Source organism: Lissotriton helveticus, chromosome 8 (assembly GCF_964261635.1).
Source record: "Lissotriton helveticus chromosome 8, aLisHel1.1, whole genome shotgun sequence".
Lineage (NCBI taxonomy): Eukaryota > Metazoa > Chordata > Amphibia > Caudata > Salamandridae > Lissotriton > Lissotriton helveticus.
In genome coordinates, this window is record NC_136069.1 from 228,566,847 (window position 1) to 228,593,223 (window position 26,377).

Sequence of the window (26,377 nt, forward strand, 5' to 3'; positions counted from 1 at the left end):
GTCCACGTTGTGGGTCGACGAAATTCTCAATCTAATATAAATCGCAATGTAAGCGTGGTCAAAAAAGAGGGTGAATGGTCACTCATGTAACAACAGCTCAATCTGTCTATAATGTGCGGGAAATGATAGTTTGGGAACTCGGTCCTCGTGTCAACAGGGTGGAAGATAAGTAGATCAGGGGCATAAATATAAATAAATAAACCAATCCCTGGTTGATGGAATAGATGTCACGCCTGGACTGGATAGGTATTAAAAATAGTAACACCCGCTCGGAACAGCCGGGTACAGGAACTGCAATTATGCAAGAAACAGCAAGTGATAGGGCATGTATCAATAATTTTCACCGCTTGAGTAATATTTTCCCCATAATAAGGGAATGTACTAGGTTCAGAGTACCGATCTTCAAAACGCCAGAGGTTCAAAAAGCCAGACTGAACGCAGCGCTAAAATCAGACAGACAGATCAATATAGGTCTGAAACGCGCCACCTGGGTCGACGATTTAGAGTCCCCACTCACGGACGCAGAATGAAAGGGGAGCCTAGCACAAATACGGGAGGTGACCAGCAATGCCAGGTTTAAATAGACGCAATTCTAATATATATGAATAATGTGTACCTGACACCGCTATGCCTACAAAGAGTTTACCCGGGGAGGTCTGTATGATGCTCCCAGTGTGCTGTAGTCCAGATGAATTTTGGCCATGTTAACTGGAAAAGACCACTGCTCCGCCCGTTTTTCGACGTGGTACTAAATAAGATACGCAGAGTAACGCATGTAAATGCCAATATAACAATACGTCATTTTTTACTGGGATTGTTGCCACTGCCCAAGAAGGGAAAACATGCAGTACAAATTTGCCCAGCTGGGGGTTGTACTTGCCTGCAGGCATATGTATAGCAATACACTGGGCAAGCCTGACGCCCCAACACAGACTAAATGGGTGTCTGATCTTCTAGAAGGGACAGTAGCTGAGGAGTGCAGGCTCCAAAAAGCCCATACTGATTAAAACGCAGAGTGAGACCTTGAGATCTGGGGCAGCATGATTACGAAATTATACAGTTGTGAGACTGAGGGAGATGGTGACTCCGATGATAGATCAGCAGATGAAGGCTCAGCTGACCTACCTATGCTGGCTGCATTCCAGTTGCCTCCTGGGTGTCTCGCAGAGACCAATGTCACAACCTTGTTCATCAGCCATACATGATTGGGAGGTCCGGGTAGGACTTATTGGAAGTCATTGGCCAAAGAGTTGCAACCCTCTGTAAGGGTTGTACATCATATATTTGAATGGTTTGGTGTGACGCATCTCCTTTCTGGGATTCTACTACTTTCCTCCCCTCTTCTGCCTCTAGTCCTACCCCACATATAGGAAATGCATATTATTTTGATGGCTGTAATTTCACCCTTGCACGCTGGAGGATTATGAGGACGCTGGAGTTGCACTGTTTGCACTTTATTTTTTCTCTTTTTATTTGCTTCTATTGGCATGGGCTGATTTGACAGACAACCCCTTCAAAGGGTTTCTGTTTCTATGTGTCAAATTTCTGTCTTAGTCAAATCGTGAATGACCTCTATTATCTTGCAAATTTAATAAACAAAGTTTGCAGCGTTTTGTTAACAGTAGGCTAAGTAAAACAAACGTTCTACTAAGTTTCTTGTTAGTATGAGAGGGGATCAGCCCCAGCAGTACCTACTTCATCATAACCTGTATAGTCCACCCACTGGCTCTGTTGGTGTCTCCCAGAAATGCCTACCAGTAGGATGTCCCACACCATGGGTATGAAGTTTGCCTCCAATCCCCCACACTGTGGACAACTATTGCTGCCGGTATCATATATGGTGTGTAGAATTTTTTGGGGAAAGCTAAGTTTGGTGTACATAATTATATTGTAACAATTTAAATCTGGCATTGGAGCTGACCATCCTCACCCCCTCATGTACCCGCACCTAATCTTTCTTGGTCATGGGGCCCTCAAGCACTCCCTCCTACTGAGCCTGAACATGGAGCGCCTTAGTCTGAATGTCATCTTGCAGTGCCTTGTATATATTATAGATCAGTCTGCTTTCCCCTGCCATGTCCAGTAATGTCACCAGTGTTTTGGATTGTCATGGTCTGTCTAGAAAAGTCGGCCAGAGGTCCTGGGGTGTTGCCGAGATCTTTGCATATTTCAGATATTGTCCTGCTCCTAGTGTGAAGGATTCCATAGCGTCGCCTGTGTGATAAGTCATTCAGGAGAGTACAGGTGCCTTTGTGTGTGGCAGCCACTGCCTCTCAATCTCTGCACTGAAAGGGACCATAGCAGCATGTCTCGGGCATGCGCCTCTCTCTGCAGCACTCTTGTTACTTCTCCCTCCCACAATTCACACACCTGGCATACAATGTAAGGTGTGGTCAGGGGCACCCATGCCCCTCCTATCAGCAGGATAGGAAGTGATCCTCCTTCATGAGAGCCTCAAAGGAACTTCTCTCCAGTTATCATCAGGGTCCAACCAGTGGACCGCTTATTGCAAATGGGCAGCCATATAGATTTGTTTCATATGAGGGAACTCTAGCCCCCCTTGACCACAGGTCTATTTAAGTGTGGACAGTCCAACACACTGTCACTTGTTCGAACATAAGAGTTCTACCACTAGGCTGTCCACGATTTTAAAATAATGTCTAATTTTTTTAATCTTTTTAACAATTGCAACCCTGCCCATCAATGATAGAGGGAGTTCTTTTCAGACACAAACTGAGGCTCATAGTCTGGTAAAAACACCTCCCAATGTCCAGGAACCTTTGTTTTGTAGGTGCCAATCTGATTCCCAAGTACCCTACTCCATCCGATTTCAAGGGAAGTCTCACCTGTTGGAGTGCTCCCATTGATAGACCAGCTAGACCCAGTGGAAACAGTTTTGAGTTTGCTGGATTAACATGAAGGCCTGATAATTCACTAAACTACTGCATCACATTGAGGTGAATCGGAACAGAATATTCCAGTTGCCTCAGATAAATCAGAGCAACATTGGCGTAGAGGGAGACCACAAGGGTGTTTTCTCCTAAGGTGATCCTCAGGGGTGGTGAGTCCTGTGTAACCTCTCTTCCATTGGCTCCATTGCAAGTGTGAAAAGGAGGGGCAATAATGGGCACCCCTGCCTTGTTCCCCTCTGTTATAAAAAGAACAGGAGTAATACCCATAAACCAATTGGGATTAGGGTGCTGAGTTTAGAGGTAAGACAATATCCCAGAAGGTGTAAATATAAGGACAATTTACATAGTATGCAGTCAGCATTACATGGAGTACTGAAAGGAGACACCTATTCAATTAGTTTTAGAAAAGTACATTTTTAGTAATTTTATATTTCAGCAAGAATTTTTTCGATACATAAAGTTATATACAGCACATGAACCAAAATTCAGGGTGACAACCCAAAGAAAAACTTGGTGCACTATATGTACAAGTGAGGTGTAGCAACTCAAGTGAAGGCGTGTGCAGTGGCGGACGGCGCAAAGTGAGCAAGGTGAAATATTTACAGTGAGTAGCTCAACAGTGACATGAAATCAGTGACAATCTATAATACAGTCTATAATTTCAAAGTTCAATTGGGGTCACAATAATATGCGCCTGAAATTTGCGCTGGAAGGTCGACGACGTTTCGGTCCTTAGCCAATGTGGACCATCTTCAGGACAGGGTTGTCTCGATTAGGAGTGCTGAGTACGAGGGAATCACGACCGAGATCAGGGAGATCCGGCACGTTACGTCTGGCCGCCCAAGGACTGAATCAGAGGTCTGATGGAATGGGCGTCTCAGGGGATTCGGACAATGGTACGGTATCTGTGGTCAAGGACCTGAATTTTATTATTCCACTCGGCATCCCTCAGTGCCTGTGGTCAATGTGGAGAATTCCGCACCAGGGGACCTGTAAGTTAAGAAGGGTTCCCAGAACGAATAATCGTGGAAACATCAATGTTGGCGAGAAGCAATGGCGGCCAAACTCCTGTTTTTTAGGGAGAAGGCGAGGACCCACTAAATGTAGTCAGATATCGCCGGTCAGCGATCCGGGCGGTTGCTTCACGGCGTTTGCATCCCCTCTGTAGCAAGGAGGCTTCCTTACCCGACCTTACCCTAGCGCATGGGTCCGTGTAAATCTTCCATAGCACCTGCCAGAGGTAGTTCCAATCTAATGAATCAAACGCCTGCTCGATATTCAGATGGTCTAAGGCGTAAATGTCCTTCAGCAGTTACGGGGTGTAATACACGAGCGAGAGTCTTCTCAGATTATGTAGCGTACTTCGCTGTGGAATAAACCTGACTGGTCTGTGTGAATTAAATCTGCAAGATTGAAAAGCAGGCGCATCACCAGTATGCTACTAAACAGCTTAACATCTACATTTAATAATGATATTGGGCTACATGAGGAGGCCCCCATTGAGTCTTTGCTTGGTTTGTGTACCATTACAACTAAAACCTCCCACATTGTATGCAGTAGGTTACCTTTTTGGCTGGCCTCCTTATGGACCTCCAGTAGTTCATGGGCCACCTGGTCAGCATATCGGTGATATAATTCCGCATGCAGCCCATTGCTGCCTGGAGTTTTTGCAGTTTTCATACTCTCGATTGCTTAAAAAAATCTGTTCTCAGGTGATGGGGCTTTCCAGTTTTTCATGGTCTTCTGGGAATAGGCTCGGAAGCGGTATTTCTGCTAGGTACTCTATTACTTGTTCCCCCAAACCCACTCCCCAAGCAGCATAGGTCATGCTCAGATGTTTTGAACACCTCATTAATAGCCTGCTGGGTGCTAACTAGGGAACTTGTATCATTATATAATGTCAATATTGATGCTCCTGTCTGATCAGTCATGCAAGCATCACTCCAGTCTTGTCAACCTTTGCATGTATCCTTTGTCCGTATGTTGTATCGGTATACTTCTTGAGCCGGCACCAATCATCTAGTACCACCTTGTAGTCCTCCCATCATTCTGCCACTGTAGCTAGATGTGCATGCAGCACTTTCTCTATTGCGCCTAACTCGCATTCGTGTTTTTGAATGTCCCTTTCCAGCTGTCGTCTAGTCCCATATGTTGGCTTTAGGCACACCACTCGGAGACCAGTACTACTTTACTTGATTCCCAGTCCAGTGCTCTACTACTTGCCCTACCCTTTTTCTTCTCAAAGTAATGTGATATCACCTTATTAACAGTTGCTTCAAATAGGGGGACTGATAGTGCCTCCGCTCTTAACCTCCACAGTGGAATTGCTGTGTGCCTATGTTGTCCTGCAAATCTCATCAAAACAGGGAATGATCCAACATTTATGGGCTCAAATAGGATATATCCTTAACTCCTTGTGCCAATACATTGGAGACCAAACAATAGTCCAACTGGTTGTGAGTCCCCGACCACAGATGTGTAGCATGAGTTTATTTTCTTTGCCGGGGGGGGGTTTCTCTCCACATATCTAAGAGGTGGAGTCCTTGCATCATGTCCTGTAAGGCCCTTGTCATTTTTGGCTTAGAATGGCGTCTGGGTGGATCTCTGTCAGGTGTTCCATCTAGGACCCAGTTACAGATCCCTGACAATTGATGTCTGCAGAGAGGTACTTTGATGCGGCCGCTGTCACTCCAGCATTGAAGTCTGGACAGTTGATGTGTGGTGTATATACATTTACGAGGGTCACCTCCTGACCATCCAGATCACCATTTAATATCACATATCTACATTCCGGGTCAAGGATATGTCCTCTGTAATGAAAGGGAAACTACGGAGCCATCTATATTAATGTACCATGGGGAAACCCAGGTTAGGATGTGGCATAGAGTTGTCGTCTCCACCTGTAACGAAGTCAAGGAATACAGTCCCCCACACACTTGTTTCCTATAAGAATGGAATGGCCACTTTATAATGTCTCAAATATGCACACACCCTGCTGTGTTTCTTATACTGGGCTATACCCCTAGTCATGAATTTAATTGCATGTTCCACCATTTCCAATCATCTTCAACCATCCCCCCAACCAATAGACATCTGTTACATTCCACCACAGGTCCAATCCCTGTGGGTGCAGCAATCTAGACCACATTGTACAAGAGCAGCATATAATTCCCGAACTCTACAAACCTTTCAAAACAGTATATCCCCCCAATTCCTCCCTCCCCCTGAGCAGCTCAATGCTATTGTCCATTCCAGCAACAGGCCAGTCAGGAACCAGCTTCCATCGCCCCAGCCCCTGCACCATTTATCAGTGAAAGAACAAATTAAGGGCTCCATCATAACCATGGGATATAATGGGATTTATATTTCTGCGGATGGGATATCCATCACCATTGTGATGGTGTAACACATCCCCCAATATCTAAATCGAGCTCTAAGCCTGCTAAAACCTTTGCACTTTGCTAGAGAGCGGACCCCAGTGGAGGTGCAAGGCCAAAGTACTGAAGCTCCCCTTCCTTGTCTGCACCCCTCTCAAACTTTCCTCCTGCTAGCATATTTAGCTATTCAGTTAGTGTGATCCCATTGTATTTTTAGTAGGTTTTCCCACTCTACACCCAGCAACTATATGCACCAGAGTTCCTAGTACCTGACTGTTCATAGTTCAAACAGTGTCAGCTTCAGTTTCAGCCCCATCAGGTAAGCACAACAGATCCTCAGATTGCTACGGCAACTCTGGAAGGAGTCTCTTGAGTCCGGGACAACCGCAGTGTTGCGTAGAGTACCATCTGAATACACCACGATTCCCCATGGTGTCCGCGCATCACCCAAGCTTCTGTGGTTATTCTGCTGTTTTAGGTGGGCTGATTGTCTCCGTGTGCTCAGCCTCATCTAATCTCTGCTTCACTTCCCTCGCCAATATGTCCACCCAATCGCGGGCCTCTCCGAGATTGAAGAAAAAAAGCATCTTCCCTCCATGTAGGACATGCAGTTGTGCAGGAAATATCAAGCTATCCTTCAGATTTAAATCTCTCATCCATTCTTTAACAGATAGGAAAGTTTTCTGTTGTTCCTGGACTTTTTGTGTATAGTCGGGAAAGATTGAAATGGGTTCCCCCTTGAACAACGGTGTACCTTGTAATCTAACATACTGAAGTATAGCGTCTTGATCCCGTAAATTAAACCGGCGGGCAATTATGGTTCTTGGAGGGGCTCTGGGTTTTGTGGGGGTGCCAGTGCCCTGTGGGCTCTCTCAATCGTGGATGCAGGTTATTTGTCATCCAGTCTTCTTAGGTCAACTGCCCTTCAGTTTTCTCGGGGAACCCTACAAATAGTAAATTTTTCCTTTGGACTCTACCTTCTGCATTTTCTATTCGTTCATTGAGTTGGACGGTCAGCTTCTGGAGGGTAGAGACTGTGTCATTAAGGGTATGAACCTCATGCTGTAGGATATCCCCATTCTGCTCTGCAGCAGTGACCCAGCCCGTCACCTTTCCAAGGTCATTATGAAACAGATTGACTTTAATTGCATTGAGTCTAGCTTTGTAAACAGCCCATCTCTGGAGCTCTGTATCGCCATCACTAGATCTGAGAATGTTGGTGCAGTGTTTGGTGCTGCTCTGTCGCCTCTTTCCAGCCCCTTCTCCGTATCTTCCTTGGGTGGACCTTCAGACTGCATGGTATGGGTGTAGTTTACAATTATGTTGGACTTTGCAGGTTTAGTCGCCTTCTCTTTCCCCATTGTACTGGGAAATTCAGCCACCAATCTAAGAGCCACTCGCCTGCACTGCACCGGTGGGGCCTCCTCTTCTCCGGATCTCCCAGACAATCTTTTGGGGGATGGGTTTCTTTAGCTTTAGTCACTCTGGCTCTGACCCCGACCTCCAGGAGCCGAAACTCAGGGGAGCGCTTCTCACAGCAGAAGACTTGGAATCACACTCCATTGAGGGAGAGGGTGCTGTCATACCCCTCTTCAGTACTCAGCAGTAGTCCATGATACCACGGGTATATAGAACTGGCCAGGGGGTCCCCCTGTCCAGACTTCTCTTCAGGCAGGGCTAATAACTCATCAGCGGTCAACCAAATGAATTGTTGTGGGACCCAGCCTGAACATGTCACATCTGCGCCTCTGGCGGTCTCCCATGGGTGCCCCCCTCCAGCCAAGCAGTCTCTGCGCAGCTTACATCCCCTGGAGGGGAGGCCGCATCAGTTATGTGTTTGAGAGTACTGTTATGTGGCTGGTGTTCGGGGATGTGCTGGGGCTTATCAAAGGGGGAAGGTCCCAGCACAGAATCAAGTCGGTATTGCGCGCCATGTCTCAGGGTTTTTTCGTACTGCTAGAAGGGTTGCACTCCCCGTCACAGGGCGAGAGGCTTCAGTCTAGCCCACGGGATGGCGCTGTGCCACAAGCACTCTGACGGCCAGTCCCCACTGTTATCTTCCCTTGGGCAGGTCCCCATGTCCGCAGGAGTCTTGTAGGTGGGCCGAGCCAGCCAGGCATTCAACCAGAGTTCACTGGTTGCCCAGAGTTCACTGGCCACCCAGGTGGCATGGAGATACACTGTCCATTTTTAGGTATGAGATTCTCCGTCTTTAGCTGTTTGGCGGTACAATTTGGGCGCCTCTTAAATCTCAGTCCTTTGGCCCACAATGCAGTGCAGCTTGCCGTCTTTTCTGACAGCGTTATTCCGACACGGGACAGGTGTTTCGGTGTTGCATCTCATAGTGTACATGCAGGGCCTTGTCATGGCCTCCCAGCTCCCTAAGTTGCTGCTAGCAGGGAGTCTACTTCCCCTGCATCGTCCTCCCAGCCCAGCACTGCCCTATGTTGTACTCACATCGTAAGAGCCGCAGCATCCCACCACTGCAGCTGGGGGTCTCAGAGCAGTCAGCAGCAGAATCGCAAGGCTCGATGTGACCCAGTCCGTTTCCCTCATTTTGGTGCAGTCGGGCACATAAGGTGTTTTTTACAGTCTGGTACGGGCCCCCCATACTGCAGACAGCACTGCGGGTATGTGGAGGCAAAGACGACTCCCAATGGGTATGGATTAAATCAGGGTTTTTCTGTTGCTGGCAGGAACGCTGTTAAGGAGCGTTCAATCAGTCATGCTGCTTGGTGCTTGGTCACCCCTCCGCCTATACTATACTATAGCATAATTGTTTTGTGCTGCAATAAAACTAAGGGCCTGATTACAGGTCTGGCAGTCAGAGTACCGCCTGTCTTGCGGGGTGCGAAAGTCTCCTGACTGCCCGATTACGAGTCCGGGCAGTGAGACCGGTACAACCCTGCCGCAGCTGCCAGCTGCCAGTGAGACCGTTCCTTCCCAGTGTTGCAGCGGTGTAGACGCATAAATATGATTGGCGGGACTGCAGTGGTCCGGTCAAGCATATTATGAGTTACCTCTCCGCTGGGGTTTACATGGAGGTTCTCAATCCATGGAAATCCTGGCAGATAGGAAAAAAGGAAGCCCTCAGGGCCCCCTGGTGCCTCTGCGACCTGTGGATGCACACAGGGGGGCAGAACAGGTGCCCCCCTGTGTACATGCACACCAGCTCCTGCACAGCATGGACTTTTCAGTCCATGCAGTGCTGGAACTTTTTGGCGTTCCCATTGCGTTGCCTGTTTCAAAAGGCACTGCCTTGGGAACGCCCAATAAAAGCCTGGCAAACACGAGAAACACTCATAATCTGGAGTGGTCTCACCACGGGTTTGGAGGGGCGGCGGCAGGGCGGACCCGGGGCTGCACTACCAAACTCATAATCGGGCCCTTACTGGAAAACAACAAATTCAATTCTAAAAATGAAATTCTAAAATGTTCAGCTCAAAAAATTATGCTCTGTGACAGTGGAGAAAAGGAAAAGGGAAAAAGAAAAATGATCAAGGACTTGGCAAGGTATAATCAGGGGCGGCTCCGCTTTTGATGTAGAGGAGCGTCGCCCCTCTGCTTTGGGAGTAAAATATGAATGTTTTGCAACTGGAATTCAGTTGCAAAACATTAACCACATCGACGCTGATGACGAGCTCAGCTCGTCATGAGGTACACCTCTCGTACGCTCATGACGAGCTGAGCTTTTAAAAACTTTAGCACACAGCGGGAAAATGCGCCGCAGCGATGCGGTTAAAACATCCCATTCAGATTCGGTATTTGGAAGGGATGTGCTAAGCACTCCCCTTCCAAATACCGAATCCGTGTGTATTCGCAGTTCCAAATTGCAATTCAGTAACATGTTACCAAATCTCAATTTGGGATTCAGACATACTAAAATGCCTTTTTGCGTTCAGCACTTTTGCAACCTCAAAATAGTTTTATACATATGGCCCTTAGTAATTGCAGTGAGTAATTTGTGATTCATGCTTTGTCCACATGCCATCTTTTATTTTACGCAGATATACAGTGTGTTTATCTTATTGTAAAGCTCAGTGAAATGGTAGTTGATTTATTGCTACACTCGCAACAGATTTCACTTCAGTACATTAATAACTCCAGTAAACTGCACACTAATAACATATTTTGCACTCTTTCAATAGGTCACTGAATTTACAACAGTAACAAAAAGTGGTGAGAGTATAAAGATAACTATTACTCTAACCAACCAGCTGCCTTCGGGGTCCCCAGTGTGCATTCAGTTTTTCAATATCATCTTTAAAAAGTAAGTAGTGAATAATGCTGTATTTTCCTTTTTTATTGTTTCCTTTAGCTAGCTTGAATTTGCAGGTAGTGGGTCTACATTCTTTTTATTCACTGCAGTTTTGGGTGATTTAATCGCATGCGCGCTAGCGGTTTTCCTGCTGCGTGCTGAGTTTTTAAATTTACCGCGTTACATGACGAGCTCAGCTCGTCATCAGCGCACGGCACGTTACGCTCATGACGAGCTGAGCTCGTCATCAGCCCCGACGGGGTTAACATTGATGTTGCTCCATATCACTATTGAATGGGTGATCACATTTTCAAATATTTCCAAAGGTTTAAAATGTTCATTAGCTGCTCAGTAAATAGAGGAAAAAGATTAAAAATGCCAAGATGAAGGATGGTTTCCCACAGGCTCAGCAAGAGTGGCACATTTAAAAATAGGAATTAAAGTCAACACTTGTATGTAACGATATATATGTATCATGATGCATATTGACCATAATATTAGCAACCAATGTATTGTCAAGATAAGTTTAAATTTACTATTATTAACAATGCCGTAATTATATTTTGGAGTCGATGTTGCTGTCACCTTTCTGCAGGCCAATACTACTACCATGATATCATGGTGCAACACTGAGTAGGAACTATGTCTGAGAAAGAAAGTAGACTAGATTGATAGTTGAATTTTGCAGAGGGCTAAAGCTGTCCTGAATCCGTGACACATGCTAGTGCTCAATACATATACACTTCCAGCCTGTGGCACAGAGTCGGGGCATTTTAGTGTTGGTTACCCACAGTGCGGGCCAGCGGTAGTATTTTTCTGAACATGTTTTGAGAATATGTCTGAATGTGAGGGAAGTTTGATTTACAGCCCCATAAGCTTCTTTCTGCATGATAGTCAACCCATCATTGCATCTAAAATTGGTTGGATTTATTCACTCCAGTAGGTCAGCATTGACTGTGGATCCACTCACACTCAAGGCTTTTTCAGGACTTCATTCTCAATGACATTGTCAAAGACTGACGTTTCTTCCAACTCACAACAGAGCTGCAAATCATATTGGCATGTGCTGAGACTAGTGTGTGCATATTAAAAAAGGAAATAAATAAATAAATCCCACTATCCTCTCAAATTCTTCCTTCCAACAGTTACTAACATGAGATGAGTCAATCTACATTAGAGAAGCATTCTGTTCACTACTTTATTTCAAGTGTGAAAAAGCCACACACAGGCCCTTCCCTTATGCGGTCAGTCACTGAAAGGACCATATATTCAGAAGGCGACATTCTGTTTCGTTGCCTTGTGAGTGGGTGCCTGCGGGGTCCTGACATTGGCCATGGTTGCCCTTTGATGGAAAAAATATTTTCTTTCTTCTTTCTGAGGACATGTCCTGTGATGGGCCCAGATTTACAAGATTGTACGCAGGCCAATGCTAGGTATGGTATTTGTGTAAGCAAAAGGGGCCAGTCCAAACATTGGAAGTTAGGAAGCAAACTGCTAAGCTCAGTGGATGGTGCTTCAGTGTGCACACAAGTCTCCATGTGCAGTTGAAGAGACAATACAGCACTGATGATACATGGATTTGTGGTTGGCTTGTGGCTCAACGATTAAGCAGCAGGGGAAATTGTCTGTTAGTGGCAGCAAAGATACAGAAGGCCTCACTGTGAGAATGCACAGGGACTGCACTTGCATCTTTTCCTGAAAAAGTCAACTTTTTGCCTCTCAATCGTTCATGCATTACTCTTCCAGAGGCTCCTGCATGGCACTGCTTGGCAAAGGGACCTACATATTCCTGTGTCAGGTAAATGTGTCTAACATGAAGGCTAAGGGAAAACTTATGTGATTTAAATTCCTCGAAGAAAGATTAAGACGGGGATAGCATGTTCGTTACCTAACCCTTCTATACCAGTACCACACGATGAACAGTGTCTGGTAGATGTGACTGTGGCAAGAGCTAAGAAGCTTTCATACCATTAGTTAAGGTTGACATAAAACTTATTATTTACATTGAACATGAATTCTCATAGAAATAGTTTTCTGCACAAAAATAAGAAAAACATCTGAAAGAAAATCAACCTAAAAGTTTGAAAAATATAAAGAAGCGTTGCTATTTGTCCCTTTGCGCAAACACGGCTTAATTTCCTCTGAAACATTAACATATTTACAGCTTGGAGCATGAGAAATAACGCAGTGGGTTGCTTAAGGGTTGTGGTATGTTGTTTTTAGGAGGATAAAACCAACAAGTTGATAAAAAACAATCTTGGTTCATAATTTTATTATTACTGATCTGTTCAGCGAATGAAACATGTCTAAAAATGTTCTAATCTCTTTTAGGGTCTTGAAAATACTGGCCATGTATCAAGTGGGACGAAACTATTACAGTCCAAAAGACCCCGTGGAAATTCCCCAGCACAAGTATGTTGATTTTCGCTATTGTTCTTTATTGGTTTATATGTTTTTTTTTATTAAATTGGTATGCTTGTATAGCTTACAAGGATTTCAAATACACTTAACAGAGCTGCTGTCACCATTTTAACTCATACAATACGAATTGTACATTTTGATACTTTATATATAACCAGCAAGTTAAGTGCAATAGCAATTTAGTACAGGAGCCTCTCGTGCAGGTAAGGATGGTTGGGAGGGTTTGGGGTGGAGTCGACAGACGACGACGACAGAAAATTAAATTTAAAAAAATGTAATCGCTTCTCTTGCGTTCGCCACACTGCTGTGTAATTTGTCGACTCCCTCCTCACCCTGCCCCACTGCTCTTACCTGCACGGGTTGCTCCTGATGTGGTAGATTCATTTTGCGACAGCCCAAGTCTTCTCCTCGGTAACTTTGACAAATATTGACGATTGCATCATGACAAAGTAATAGCATGCTACCTAGTTCATGTGTCTGTAGCCAAAGGCAAGGGTGTGTAACAATGGCGAGTGGTAAAAATGTCATTCCTATCTTCTAAAAAAAAAAAAAGAACATTGCACCTTCCACATCATTAATTAACGCTATTAAAAGTAGATTCTTGGAAGTGGTATTGTTTTAAAGAACAGCTTGGACATCCGCCTAGAAAGATATTGTACACTGTGTGCTTTTGATTAATTTATTTGCTAAGCAATGTCAGTTGTCGGACAAATATGGTATTAGTGCCTTTGAGATAGCAGCAGAAGTTCTGACTGAGTGGTAGAATATTTGTACATCACAACTAAGGCCTCCACAAGTTGCCCAGTATTATGGGGCACAGTGTTATTGATGCTGGGCATATCATTATGACTGGATCCCCTGTCACCTGGAGTATCATGGGTTGATGTGCTACAAGCCCCTATACAACGTGCAACATTGTTGCTACTTCACCGATATTTGAATGTGACGCATGTTTCAGGGCATTTTCAAGGCATGACGTTAATATAATCTCAAAAATATTATGAGGCAAAAATATATTCAAATAGTATTGCGGTGTACGAGAAAATTGTGGTACAAAAAGTATTGATTTTTTAAGTGTTTAATATCTTTTATACATAATCGATTTTGCATTATTTTGTAATGCTTTATGATTGTGTTTGTTGTAAGTTATTAATATGCTAATTTAGTTGTTTGCAATTTTTTAGAAGTTTTATTGTTTTGGTCATATTTTTAAAGTGTTTTTAAGTGTACTTTTTTAACATTATTTACAGTTTGGCTTGTAGAGGAGTAGGATGGGAAGTTATTTATATGTGTATAAATATATATTTAAATTATTTTTACAAAGTGTAAAATGTAATTGTTAATTAAATTATTAGTTGTGTTAATTATTTGTTAATTTAATTCATAATATTCAAAACTTTTTAATTGGTTAATTGTATGTTATGTAATTTTTCAATTCATTATTCATAAAAACAAATTAAAGGTGTGAATGTATTCATTTTAATTGTATAATTATGTTATTAAATATTGAAAATACTTAATGAACACAGTTATGAAATAGTTCTCTTTCGCACAGCCTTTGCAGACTTGTCTGATGGCTGGACATTTGCCTTCGAGGGAAAATGAAAATCCACATCTGGAGCATAGCTTTGCTTTCATGAAAAACAGCGACATGCATGTATCTTGTTTATGCTTGTGATTGCTTTTCACAGTCAATGCATATTCATTGTCTGCAGTGCTTGCTTATATGTCAGCAGCTTGTTGGTCTGCTCATTCTTCTGCTCTGGCAGCCATCAGCTTTTTCTCTAGTCTGTGTGCTTCTCTCAGCATGTGCCTTCTAAACGAATTGTTAGAGCCTGCGGTGTGCAGGGCATGTCATGCGCATATGATACTCAACTACTGTTCTTCTTTGGTCCTCATTCTGACAGGGTGAAGAGTAAATTTGCAAACTTCATGATGGAAGTTGCTGTTTGGATGAGTAACAACTGTCTCCAGTTAAACAGCAACAAGACTGAAATTATGCTATTTGGCAAAGCAACCAATATATGGTCAGCCAACTGGTGGCCCGTACAACTCGGCTCGGCTCCTGCACAGGAAGTAAAAAATCTTGGTGTGAGGTTAGATCAATCTTTATCCATGAAAGAACAAGTTAGCTCCACCTGCGGCATCTGTTTCGATACCATGAGGCTCTGAAAAAAAGCCCTTCCATGACTTTCAGACACCGCTAGGAAGACTCTTGTCCAGGTTCTCATCACCAGTTGCCTGAACTATGGGAAGGCCCTGTTGACAATCTTCTGTCCAAAATGCAGGTGGTCCAGAAAACTGACATGCGGCTAATCTGTGATCTTCCTTCTCACTCCCGTTCCCCTCTGATCCTTTAAAAGCTTCATTGGCTGCCTATTAAGATGCGTGCCATCTTCAAACTGTTGTTTGACACACAAAGCTCTTTTTAAGACTCACCCAGTTTATATGTAATGTAATGTAATGTAATGATGTCTTGTAAAGCGCATGAATCACCCCACGCTGTAGACCGCTGGGGAACCCGTCCTGGCTTTCCCTGTGAGATGGTCCCTACTGGGTATCTCCAAGGTGAAACCAGGCATTCCCGGCGTATGTGGGGGGCCGTTGTGGAGATGAGGCAAGCTAATGCCCAGAGTTGCCGAGTGTGATCCCTGGTTAGAGTAGGCACCGAGGTGAGAATTATCGAGTCCGCTGACCCTGGTCCACGACCCTGCCGCGTCGGGAATTGAACCCTGGTCCCGGGCCATCCTCTGCTGCCGGGTCTGCCGCCTCGAACCAGTGAGCCACAACACTCCACATATATGTCTTCTCTACTAAATCTTAACCTTCCCTCAAGTTGTCTGAGTTCTTCGGAAAAGGCGCTTCTGGTGATCCCTCATATCCATACCTCAAGATCTTTGTCATACACAGCTCCCTATCACTGGAATAAACTCCCTCTTAGCTTTTGCTCTTTCCCAGATTTCCCCTACTTTAAGAAGTGGCTTAAGACTGGGTTGTTTTAAACTCTCTCCTTTTCGCTTCTTGTGCAGTGCAGCGCCGAGATACTCCTTCGGGAGTGAGTTGTTCGCTATATCGAATAACCAAATAATAATCAATCATAATAATCTGAAAGGCAACCATCAATGGGTTTCAGATGCATTACTTCTTCGTCAGTGAAGTGACACAACTTGTACTGTTTAATGAGTGCATGGAGTCTTTCAACAACTTGTCCATTGTTTCACCAACTTGTTGTTATGCTTGGTTGAAGACATACCTTTCATAGTTGACATTCAAAATTGGTTTGAACATGGACTCCAATGCTTCCTTTACCTTTTGGTACAATTTTACAACAGTCTGTGAGGTTTTCTTTAGCACTTCTCTCTCTCCATCACCCGTAAGGTTTTTTAAATATTTGATGATCTACTTGTCATTTTTTTCCTCTAGGGCATCTATGAAGTCATCAAATGTTTTGATACATGTAGTCCACCTGGCACCAATGGTCTGTTTCTTAGAAGTGTTGAAAGGCGGTGGTGGCTTCTGGCACACCGGCTGCATTGCATTTCGCAATCTCCTCTGCTGCCATTGAGAGCACATACTGTTCAGACTGCTTTTCCTAGCACCGTCAACTTCTGCAAGCACCAGCCTTGTGATTAAACTGAGGTAGCACAATGTCAGAAAATGTACTCACTGTGGAGGGCTATTCAATCTTACGTACCTTATTGTTGCCATTGTTGTCTTTGGCTTAGTTTGAATAATAGTTTATTTTGGGGCGCAAAGCGCTGAAACGTCTCTATCGACCACCCCTTCAGCAGTTTTGGCAGGTGTTCTGAACATGCTCCTCTGCAAGACCTTCAATCTTTTCAGCAGCCATGTACGTGCTGGAGCAGGGCTTTGACTGCGCATGTGCCACTTGCAGACAGTTCTACATCTATTCTGGCACATGTGGCATGCACGAGCAGTTTGCCTTATCTTTGCAAACTCTCAGGGAGAGCAGTCTTGTCTTCTCCGGCACGTATACATTACTCATTGCCAGTTGTAGCGTCTTCCCCAGCCCAGGAGCATGCTGATGAACCATGCCACACCAGAGCTGCGGTTAAACGTTAATTTATTCATCAGCATACATTCACACACTGCACATTAAATCATACTTTTCATTAACCACACCCTGACACCTCCCCTCATATTACGTGCCTCCTCTTTAGAGTCTTCACAGAACCAAGAAGGTCCTAGTGCGCAAAACATTAATATGCTACACTTTCTACATAGGGAGCCCTTGAGTGGATGTCAGCACCAATCATAGATTCTGTATAAGGAATTGCCAAGCCGCCACATCCCCATTATGAAGTCTTTTGATGATACGTTGATAGATTAGGGGATAGGGTTCCACATTTATTCTGAAGACGCCTAGCTGTGGAGTCTAAAGAAGATGATCCAGCCAGTCAGTCAAATATCTTTATTTCGGTTAATAAAAACTATAAAAGCAATGCAAAATTCATTATTATACACTTTAAAATTAAACAGAAATAAGATATGCACATGATTGCAGTTCATTTAAACAATCTAAAGCAGTAAAAATCTTTGATACAAAGAGAAAAAGGGACAAGATCAGTGTCATAGATCGATAGGCCCAACCCAATTTCAGACAATCCTCAGTATGTTATATGTCATCCTGGTAATGAATTCTTCTGGGTGAGTCTAATTTTATTTATACGTGCTGCGGCTACCAAAAAACTGGCTACGCTATAAGTAACCTGCATAGAATCAAGCATTTGTAAATGTAGGAGGGCAGACCTCACCTGGACAAATTGATCCAGCCATAACTGTAACGTTTTGGACTGCAGGCATCCAAGCTACAATGGTAGGCCTAAGGCCAGTCTTTTACTGTCATAAATATGAACAGTGTAAATGTACACAGCAGACCACATGTGGCATTTAAAGTTTGTCACTAGTTTGTTTCCTGTACCAATTTACTGTGACCTTACTGAAATGTTCTACATGGTACTCAACACCAGTAAAACCGAGCTGTTGTATGTGGGTCCAAAGTAACTGCTAGTAGTATACTTGGTGAGCCTTATAACATCTAAAGTATAGGTGAGCAAGAACATTGTTCTTTCTTAAAGAAAAAAAATTAGCTACGATAACAAGATGCATAATTGACCCTAGACTTGATTATTCATATTTTTTAATTGTTGTTGCTATCAAACAATTTTTGGACTCTTGCAGAAAATTCTGAATGTTGCAGCACTGGTTGGTGGAGCTAGGAATCGACGAGAGTATACTAGCCCAGCTCTATGCAGACTGCATCAGCTACCTGTGTTGGAAACGGCCACATTTCTGGCACACTGTATGGTGGTCTATCTTAGCTATTTGAAACATTAGAAAGCTAGGCTTAGAATCTATCAACCTTGCCTCGTGCTAAGACCTGTAAAGAAAAAGCAACAGTGGGCCTTTGCTTTTAAAAGGAGTGCCTTTGATTGAAAATAAATGGAAATGTTGGGAGTTTGCTCAATGAATACTCCACCTTTGAATAAAATCCACGAGCTTTGCTCAATTTAGGAAGAGGTTGACCCTTCTATATGGCTGTCTAGGGGTATTCTTCTGATTGTGACATCCCTTATAGGTATCTTAGAGTTCGATTTGGTTTTGAGAAACAGTAAGAAAGTACAGAGGTGAGGAAGGCAAATTGACTGAGAGCTTTGTCCAGGTGCGAAATAGGTCATGGATTAACTTTTAAATCTAAAGGTAAGGAACTTGATTGGAACTCTGCTAACCCACCTAGTGTTTGTGATGGGAAGTGAGCTGACATCAGGGAGTGTGAAAAATACTCTTCTAGCAAACATTAAGGTTTAGCCCAGGAGAGAAGAGTTGCTTGCAAGAGACTGTAGAGAGCTACATAAGACAAGGGACAATTCCTACTGTTACTGAGCAATTGATACCTGACTGTAGTTTTTATAGTGTTGTTAAAGGAGTGCTTGTGCATTTTGATTTCAACTAGTATTTCCAGGTTCCTGGCAGCAGGAAATGGAGTAGAGGCATTTGATGTACCAACAATCTATTGATTGTTGATGCCTTGGGGAACCCGTTTGGATGAAGAAATTAACTCAGTTATAGAATTAGCATAAAGGATCATAGAGCCATTCATTGTCTGCTAGAAGTGAGACAGTGGAGATTGTGACAGTCTGAAAAAGGTGAAGGAAAACATTATATGCAAGTTATCAGCATACAGGTGGTAAGAAAAACAGATGGAGGTTTACTATCACCCGCAGTAAATCTATAGAATGAGAGAAGTGATGGGACAAACATGGAGAATTGGGGGGCGCACCTACCAAAGAGGGATAGATGAGGGCATGTCTGTGCACCATGAGACAGAAAAAGATCGATTGTCGGGGAAGAGGAGACCGGTTCACAGACACTGCTAGCAGTGCCAAAGGAAGCTAGATGGTATGGTCGACTGTATTAAGGGCAGTCTCCTGGCCGAGTAGAATAAGTATAGCTGAACGATGGATGTGGTAGAATGAAGTAATTTATTTATTGATAATGGGAAAACCCAGTCCCAGGTCAATGGAGGATGAAGTAGATTATAGGTGGATTGATAGAAGATACGTCTCTTTAATGCAAGACTTGCAGTGCAGAGGCTTTAAGCCAGGAGCGACTGGCCTTCGGGTTCCTCAAAAGTGGCAATACCATGGTGAACATGAAACTTTGCAGATATAACCTGAATAGAGAAAAATAAATGAGAGAGACATGGGGAGAGAGAGAGGTGTCAACAAACATTGCCTAGGGATTTATAATTTAAGGGCAGCGAAAGAGGGCACAAGAGAATATCTTGTTTATGTTATTGTCCCTACTGATCTTCAAAACACCAAATATTCATTATAATCCAAAAGTGTGTCTGCTGTGACTATACGATTTTATTACTAATAGCCTCGCAGAACCTGAGAAATATGCTGTTGGGTTCATTCTTGTAAACTCGTTTATTTGTGACAAAGCTGCTTCTTAGCAGTATTGGAGTCAAGAGTTTACTAGTATAATGTATTATAATAATCTTTTTCCTGCCACACTCGGCATTTATTCCTTCTATCCTCGTATAAAAGTAACATCAGCTAGGTCAGTAGTGGCACCAAAGGACAGGCAATCAACAAGAAATTTACTTTAAAAATAGGTGAAGCGGGGGCGTGGCTATGATGGCGACCTGAGCGGACGCAGGTCTCTGTGGCTCCCTGCCCCGGCCCTCGCTCAAAGCACCTCACCACGGCCGATCCGGCCCCTATCACCACAGCACTGACCCTCGATTGATCGCCGCAGTGGACTGCACCGGCGACACAGCAGCTGGGCTTATCCGACCAGGAGTGGCCCGGCGGCAAGGTGGATTCGAGACTGCGGCGGGGGAAGATGGCGGATGCCGCGATGTGCCCGCCGGCGCCGCGCTAGCCAGCAGTCGCTGCCTGAGTGGGGCGAGAGCCGATTCGGCTCCCGCGGGTGCCTACCAACGTTCCGGCAGCCCGCTGCCCCCAACCTGGGGTCCGCGATCAGGGGCCCGGCCCTCCCTGCTGCATCCCGACCGAGAGGGGTTGGAGCGTTCCACGGGGCTGTGAAAATCGAGGCCCCGGCTCCCGGGCCTACCGCGGAGTGGGCCCTGTAGATATCAGCGGACAGCGCCCCGACCTGAGTGGCGGCCGGTATTGCTGGCTGGGGCTGGAGAAGTGTACGGCAGCCCGGATCCCGGCCGAGATGAGCTGAGTAGCGGAGCAGCCTCCACAGCGCCAATTCCGGGGACGACGCGAGAGCCGGCGTGAGAAGCGACCGGACGAAGGCCCGGGACACACACAGCGAGACCTGAAGCTGCTGCGACAAGAAGGTTGGAGGTGAGGAGCACTGCGGAGGGTGGCGAGCTGGGGACTCGGGGGGGGCACACTTGTGCCCCCGGCGTACGGCCTAACTGACTCATTGCGGCCTAGACGGCCGGGCACGAGGGGAGATGGCACGGGCGCTCTGCATGCAGATGCTAGGCCCCGGCTGACTGATCGCAACCGCAGCTTTGGTCCCCACGGGCCTTCCGCAGGCGCCGCGCTCCGGGGGACGGCCCATCAGCCCAAGTACGCGGGACGTGAACGACCGGCGGTGACCGCCGACCACCCCGGGCACCGACGCAGCCGCTCCGCCTCGGACATAAGTGGGCAAAGAGGAGGTGGAGACAGGGGGCTCGGCCGGCCGCTCCCCGAAGCGGTGACTCTGGGTGCAGCTGAATCGGGAGGCATGGAGGGAGCAGTATCCAACGGTCCGGACCAGGCTTGCCAGGCGCGGCAGTCGGCCGCCACCGACGAGACAGCCGGGGATTGTGGTGGAGCCCGGGAGGCGGAGAGCCCTCGGCCGGGAGCTGCACCTTGACCATGTCCTCTTCCAATCGCCGGAATGGACGCACAATCACAGACATGCTGGTGAAAGGGGCGGCCAAAGGCGAAAAGAGCCCTGACAAGCAGACACCGTTGGCTCAACCCAAAGATGGCGGCCGGGCGGACGGAGAGGCACCGGCCACGAAGTCCTTTATGGAAGCCCTATTCACATCCCTCAAGGAGGATATTCAGACCCTTAAACAGGAGTTGGCAGGGGGCTACAAGGAGCTGAGAAGAGATATGGACGACATTGGAGAAAGAGTGGCGGAAGTGGAGACAGCGGACATTGCCAGAGGCGAGGAGGTGCATGCTCTGCAACAAGAAATAATTTGACTCCAGGAGCAACAAATGGATCTGCAGGCGCACACAGAGGACCTGGAGAACCGCTCGAGACGCAATAACATACGCGTCCGGAACGTGCCTTCAAAGGCTGAAGGGGGGGATGTGACGACCTACCTACAGGGCCTGTTCCGAGACATACTAGGGGAACCGGAAGACTTCGAAATCAGGATCGATAGAGCACACAGGGTAGGCCTCCCGCGCCGAGCAGCTACCCCCCCGCCGGATATCCTCGCCTACCATCCAGACTTCCCCCAAAAGGAACGCATCTTGAAGGCGGCCCGGCACAAACAACCCCTCACTTATCAAGGCCAAGCGGTGGAACTCTTCCAAGACCTGTCCGCTATCGCCCTCCAGAAACGGCAGGCATTCAAGACAGTTACGGCCTTTCTACAGGAGAAGGGGGTCCCATACTCCTGGGGACACCCATTCCGCATCATTTTTAAATGGAACGGGTCCCTACAACAACTCAGATCTCTGAACGACACCTGCGACCTGCTGGGCATCCCACACGAGGAGGAGGGTCCTGGAGACGACTCGAGTACACCCCGTCACAGTCGGCGCTTCTACCAGGAGTTGGAGGGGGCTGGCAAAAAGTGAGACACAAGCGCCCTAAGAAAAAGGTTAATAAGCCAAACCCCGAGACAGTGGCACTAGAGCACGCGGCCGCCATCCAAGAGGTGTCCAAAGACACAGCCAGCATATCATGAGACACCGTGCTGGGGGCCGGGACGAGCACAGCCGCCAAGCGGCGACGGGGTGGGGCGGGGAGCCGACAGGTTGCCGTTGCCATTGCCTACCCGTCAACTATACACTCTACCACAGGTCCAGCTGGACTATTAACTGGACTTGGGACAATGTTCGCTAATGACTTACTCACAGTTGGGATAGGGGTAAGAGGGGGGGAGGCGGGGGAGGGGGAAATGGGTGTTTGGGAACTAGGGGTGTTGGGGGGGAAGAGGGAAGGGAAGGGGGGTCCTCCTTGTCCATGGGATTCAGAGCTTGCAAGCCAGATCCACAGACCGATCCACGCCAGTCAGGGGAAGACCCGACCGCAGACAACTGCAGGCCAGATGCCGCGCTTAGCTAACCCTGCGACCCACTCACAATGACACATACTTTGACAGTTCTCTCGCTTAACGTGAGAGGTCTCAATAACCCGATAAAGCGCAGAGCAGTGCTTTCCTTCCTGGAACACTCGAAGGCGGACATTTGCCTTTTACAAGAAACACACTTGGTACCAAAGGATCAACATAGACTTAAATCTCGATTCTTTCCCTGGCAGTTTTTCTCGTCTGGCCCCAAAAAGGTAGCAGGAGTTGCAATACTAGTAGCCAAATCCTTTGGGGGGAAGGTCCTGCAGAAGGAGGCTGAGATCAGAGGGAGGTTGCTTGTTCATCGCTTTCAGGTAGTGGGCCAAACGTTGCTGGTGGGCACTGTATACGCTCCCAATGGGGGTCAGGAAAAGTTTTTGCACACTGCCTTAGAAGCAGCCACGGCCACCACGCACCCACATTTACTACTAGGAGTTGACCTCAACCTTGTGTTTCACAACACTGAGGACCGCTCCGGCCAGAGGTCTGGCCAGGTGGGAGCACTGTCGACATCGGGGCACACGCATATCTCGGATTTAGATCTCGTTGACCTGTGGAGGCACGCTCACCCACACACAATGGCGTACACGTACTACTCCGCGGCCCACAAAACGTATGCGCGACTGGATTATTTCTTGTGTTCTTCCCAGCTGACCTCTCAGGCACAGGATGTGGAGATCCTCCCAGCCTCTTTGTCTGATCACTCGCCAGTGGTGGCATCTTTTCACGTCACGGCCACGCCAGGTCCCCAGAGACACTGGAGACTGCGGGATGGCCTCTTGCAGGCCCCGACCACGTGAGAGCAGATCACGACGGCGCTCACTCAGTTTCTGATGTACAACGCCAACGAGGATACGTCTAAAGCCACGCAATGGGCAGCCCTCAAGGCGGTCCTCTGCGGTGAATTCATCTCGATAGCTACGGCCAATAATAAAGAGCGGGCGCAGAAGAGAGCTGAACTCACTCAATGCGTGGCGGAACTGGAGCAGATGCATCAGCGAACCGGGGCGGCTCGGGCGTGGCGCCAATTATGCACCGAAAGGAAAATGCTGGCGGCCCTGGACCAGGACGTTGCGGAATACGCCGCCATGCACCTCAAACACACGTACTACACCGGAGGAGACCGCTGCGGGAAACTGCTGGCGAGTAGACTGCGGGAGCAGCACCAGAGACAGCATATACGATCCCTCCAGCTAGGTCGAAATGCACACATCACTGAAGACGCGGTCATCGCCGCGGCCTTCGGCGACTACTACGCGGCCCTCTACGCTGCTGACCGCCTCGACCCGCAGGTCGGCCTTGACTATTTGCAGGGCGCGGCACTCCCATCCCTGAACGAGGCGCAGGCGGCGTTTCTCGACCGCCCCATAGGCCTGGAGGAGGTCATCTCAGCGATCTCTCGCCTTAAGCTGGGGAAATCCCCAGGTCCGGATGGCTACACGTCAGCATTTTATAAGACCTTCTGCCCGCAGGTGGCCCCCCTGTTACGCGACCTCTTCAACACGTTCGATCAGCCCGGTGCCATTCCCCCTGATCTTCTAGAAGCGGCCATCTCAGTACTCCCCAAACCCGGACAAGACCCCGCCTGCTGCAGCTCGAATCTATGACATAATATCGGAACACACATTATCGTAGTACAAAATTATCGACACTAAAATATCGACATCAAATACATCGTCATCCTATACTTATTTAATCACATACACAAATATCGAAATTAAAATATCGCAATACATAAACATCGATATCAATTATATTGACCACATATATATCGCAATATTTAAATATCGATAATTAAAATTTATAAACAGTACGTTAAAAATATCGAGAGTAAAAATATCGACTACAATAATATCGTTATTTAAGCAATATCGAACAATTTTATTATTATTCTATAACACTTTTAAACATTAAAAAATTACTATTAGCACTACAATTAACATTTTACAACAATTTATAAATAAAAATATTTTCACATTTAAAAATAAATGATTTACACATTTATAAATTATTTCTTTAACATATTATATAAAGGTATGTATGCTCAACATTAATTAGCGTTTACCATATATGGTAATTAATTACACCAACAGTTTTTCAAAAATACAAACCAACGAATCAAAACAGTACAAACATAAACTCACCAATAGCTAACTAATTACTAACTCCAAAACACTATATAAACAATTACATCCAACAAACAAATTACCTGAGAAAAGTAGAAGACAGGAAAGAATACTGTGGATACATTTGACGACGCCTACAAGAAAACTAAGATTCAACCTATTATTAAGAGGATTGAAAGTAAGTAACAACATGTAACTTAATTAAAGGAACTGCTAAAATTACACAGTTAGTAAAAAGGACAAATTACTCATACATATGTATTGTATATTATCTCCTACCACTACAGAAAACTTCACTACTAAAGAACAGAAAAACCTAAGAAGAAAACTACGAAACTACTAACAAAGTAATCATTTTCTATTTTTTCTCGAACAACATTAATTAATTGAAGCTTTAACATTAAAACAGCAAACAGACCTGCTACCAAAAATATGTTTCTAAATATGGATTTTAATGATTAATTTTTTTTTACAGATAAAGACATCAAAGAAAATACAGGCCACAACAGAAAATTTAACAGATTGCCTTACACCTACAACAGCATTAAAACTCTGCATAACAAGCAACTAATACAAAGTAAGTCAATTAAATGATGTGACAAACAGTAACTCCTAAAGAATTAAAAATTGCTAACATATTGTAATAATTTATGCATATATCCTTCTTTTTTTCTAGCACCACTACAACATCCACTAACAACAAATATCAAAGAACAGAATTCAACAAAGATACAACTACCAAAGTAAGTATATCCAAACACTTTTCCAAAAGATAAAATAAGTAAAAGCTTTAACTTATAGGAAAACATGTAAAAGCTACCCAAAAAAATATAACTAAACAATTAACACAAATAAATGTTTTTTTCAAGCAAAGAAACACCAGAAAAGACAGACCACAAGGAAAAGAGTAAAGAACATCAAAATCACAGACTAAACTTCAACCAAAGGTAAGCATGCACAATATAAATATTTATAATTCCCACTTAAAATACATATAACTATAACGATAATAACTATACCATACATTTCTTATAGATTTAAAAAGGAGAAAATGACAGAAGGAGCTGAATTTGTTACCAGTCAAAAAGGGAAACTATTACTCTGCTACATGGGTTATACTTATACCCAAGAGAAACAATTTCGGATGAAAGTAAATTGGAAATGTTGCAAATATTACTCTAACAAATGTTATGGAAGAGCAACAACTAGAGAAGCAACTGTCCTTTACACCAGGGAACACAACCACCCTCCAAATGTAACAGAAATAGAAGTCAGAACAGCATTAGAAAACATTAAAGAAGCTAGTAGAGGTTCCCGAAAACCTTCAAGCCTAATTTTAAAAGAACAAATTCCACATATCCCAAAAACAGCCACTACCCAAATGCCTAATATAATTTCTCTCAAAAGAACAATATCACGTACCAAAAAAGCAACTACTACTACCACTCCACCACCTAAAACATATAGTGATATAAATT

At 45.2% G+C, this 26,377-nt stretch overlaps 1 protein-coding gene and 1 long non-coding RNA gene across 2 annotated transcripts in view; both read left to right on the top strand.

The window, feature by feature from the left end:
• Positions 1 to 26,377, top strand: part of PIWIL4 (piwi like RNA-mediated gene silencing 4) — a 413,451-nt gene that overhangs the window by 74,465 nt on the left and 312,609 nt on the right. The window contains exons 6-7 of the mRNA XM_078655965.1: positions 10,438 to 10,559; positions 12,879 to 12,959. Of these exons, the coding sequence (XP_078512091.1) occupies positions 10,438 to 10,559; positions 12,879 to 12,959 (203 nt within the window). The remainder of the gene's footprint in view (positions 1 to 10,437; positions 10,560 to 12,878; positions 12,960 to 26,377) is intronic.
• LOC144771572 (uncharacterized) lies at positions 25,073 to 25,807 on the top strand. Its single transcript, XR_013599355.1, has 4 exons — positions 25,073 to 25,246; positions 25,375 to 25,476; positions 25,576 to 25,642; positions 25,769 to 25,807. It is a non-coding gene; the product is annotated as an uncharacterized LOC144771572 (long non-coding RNA).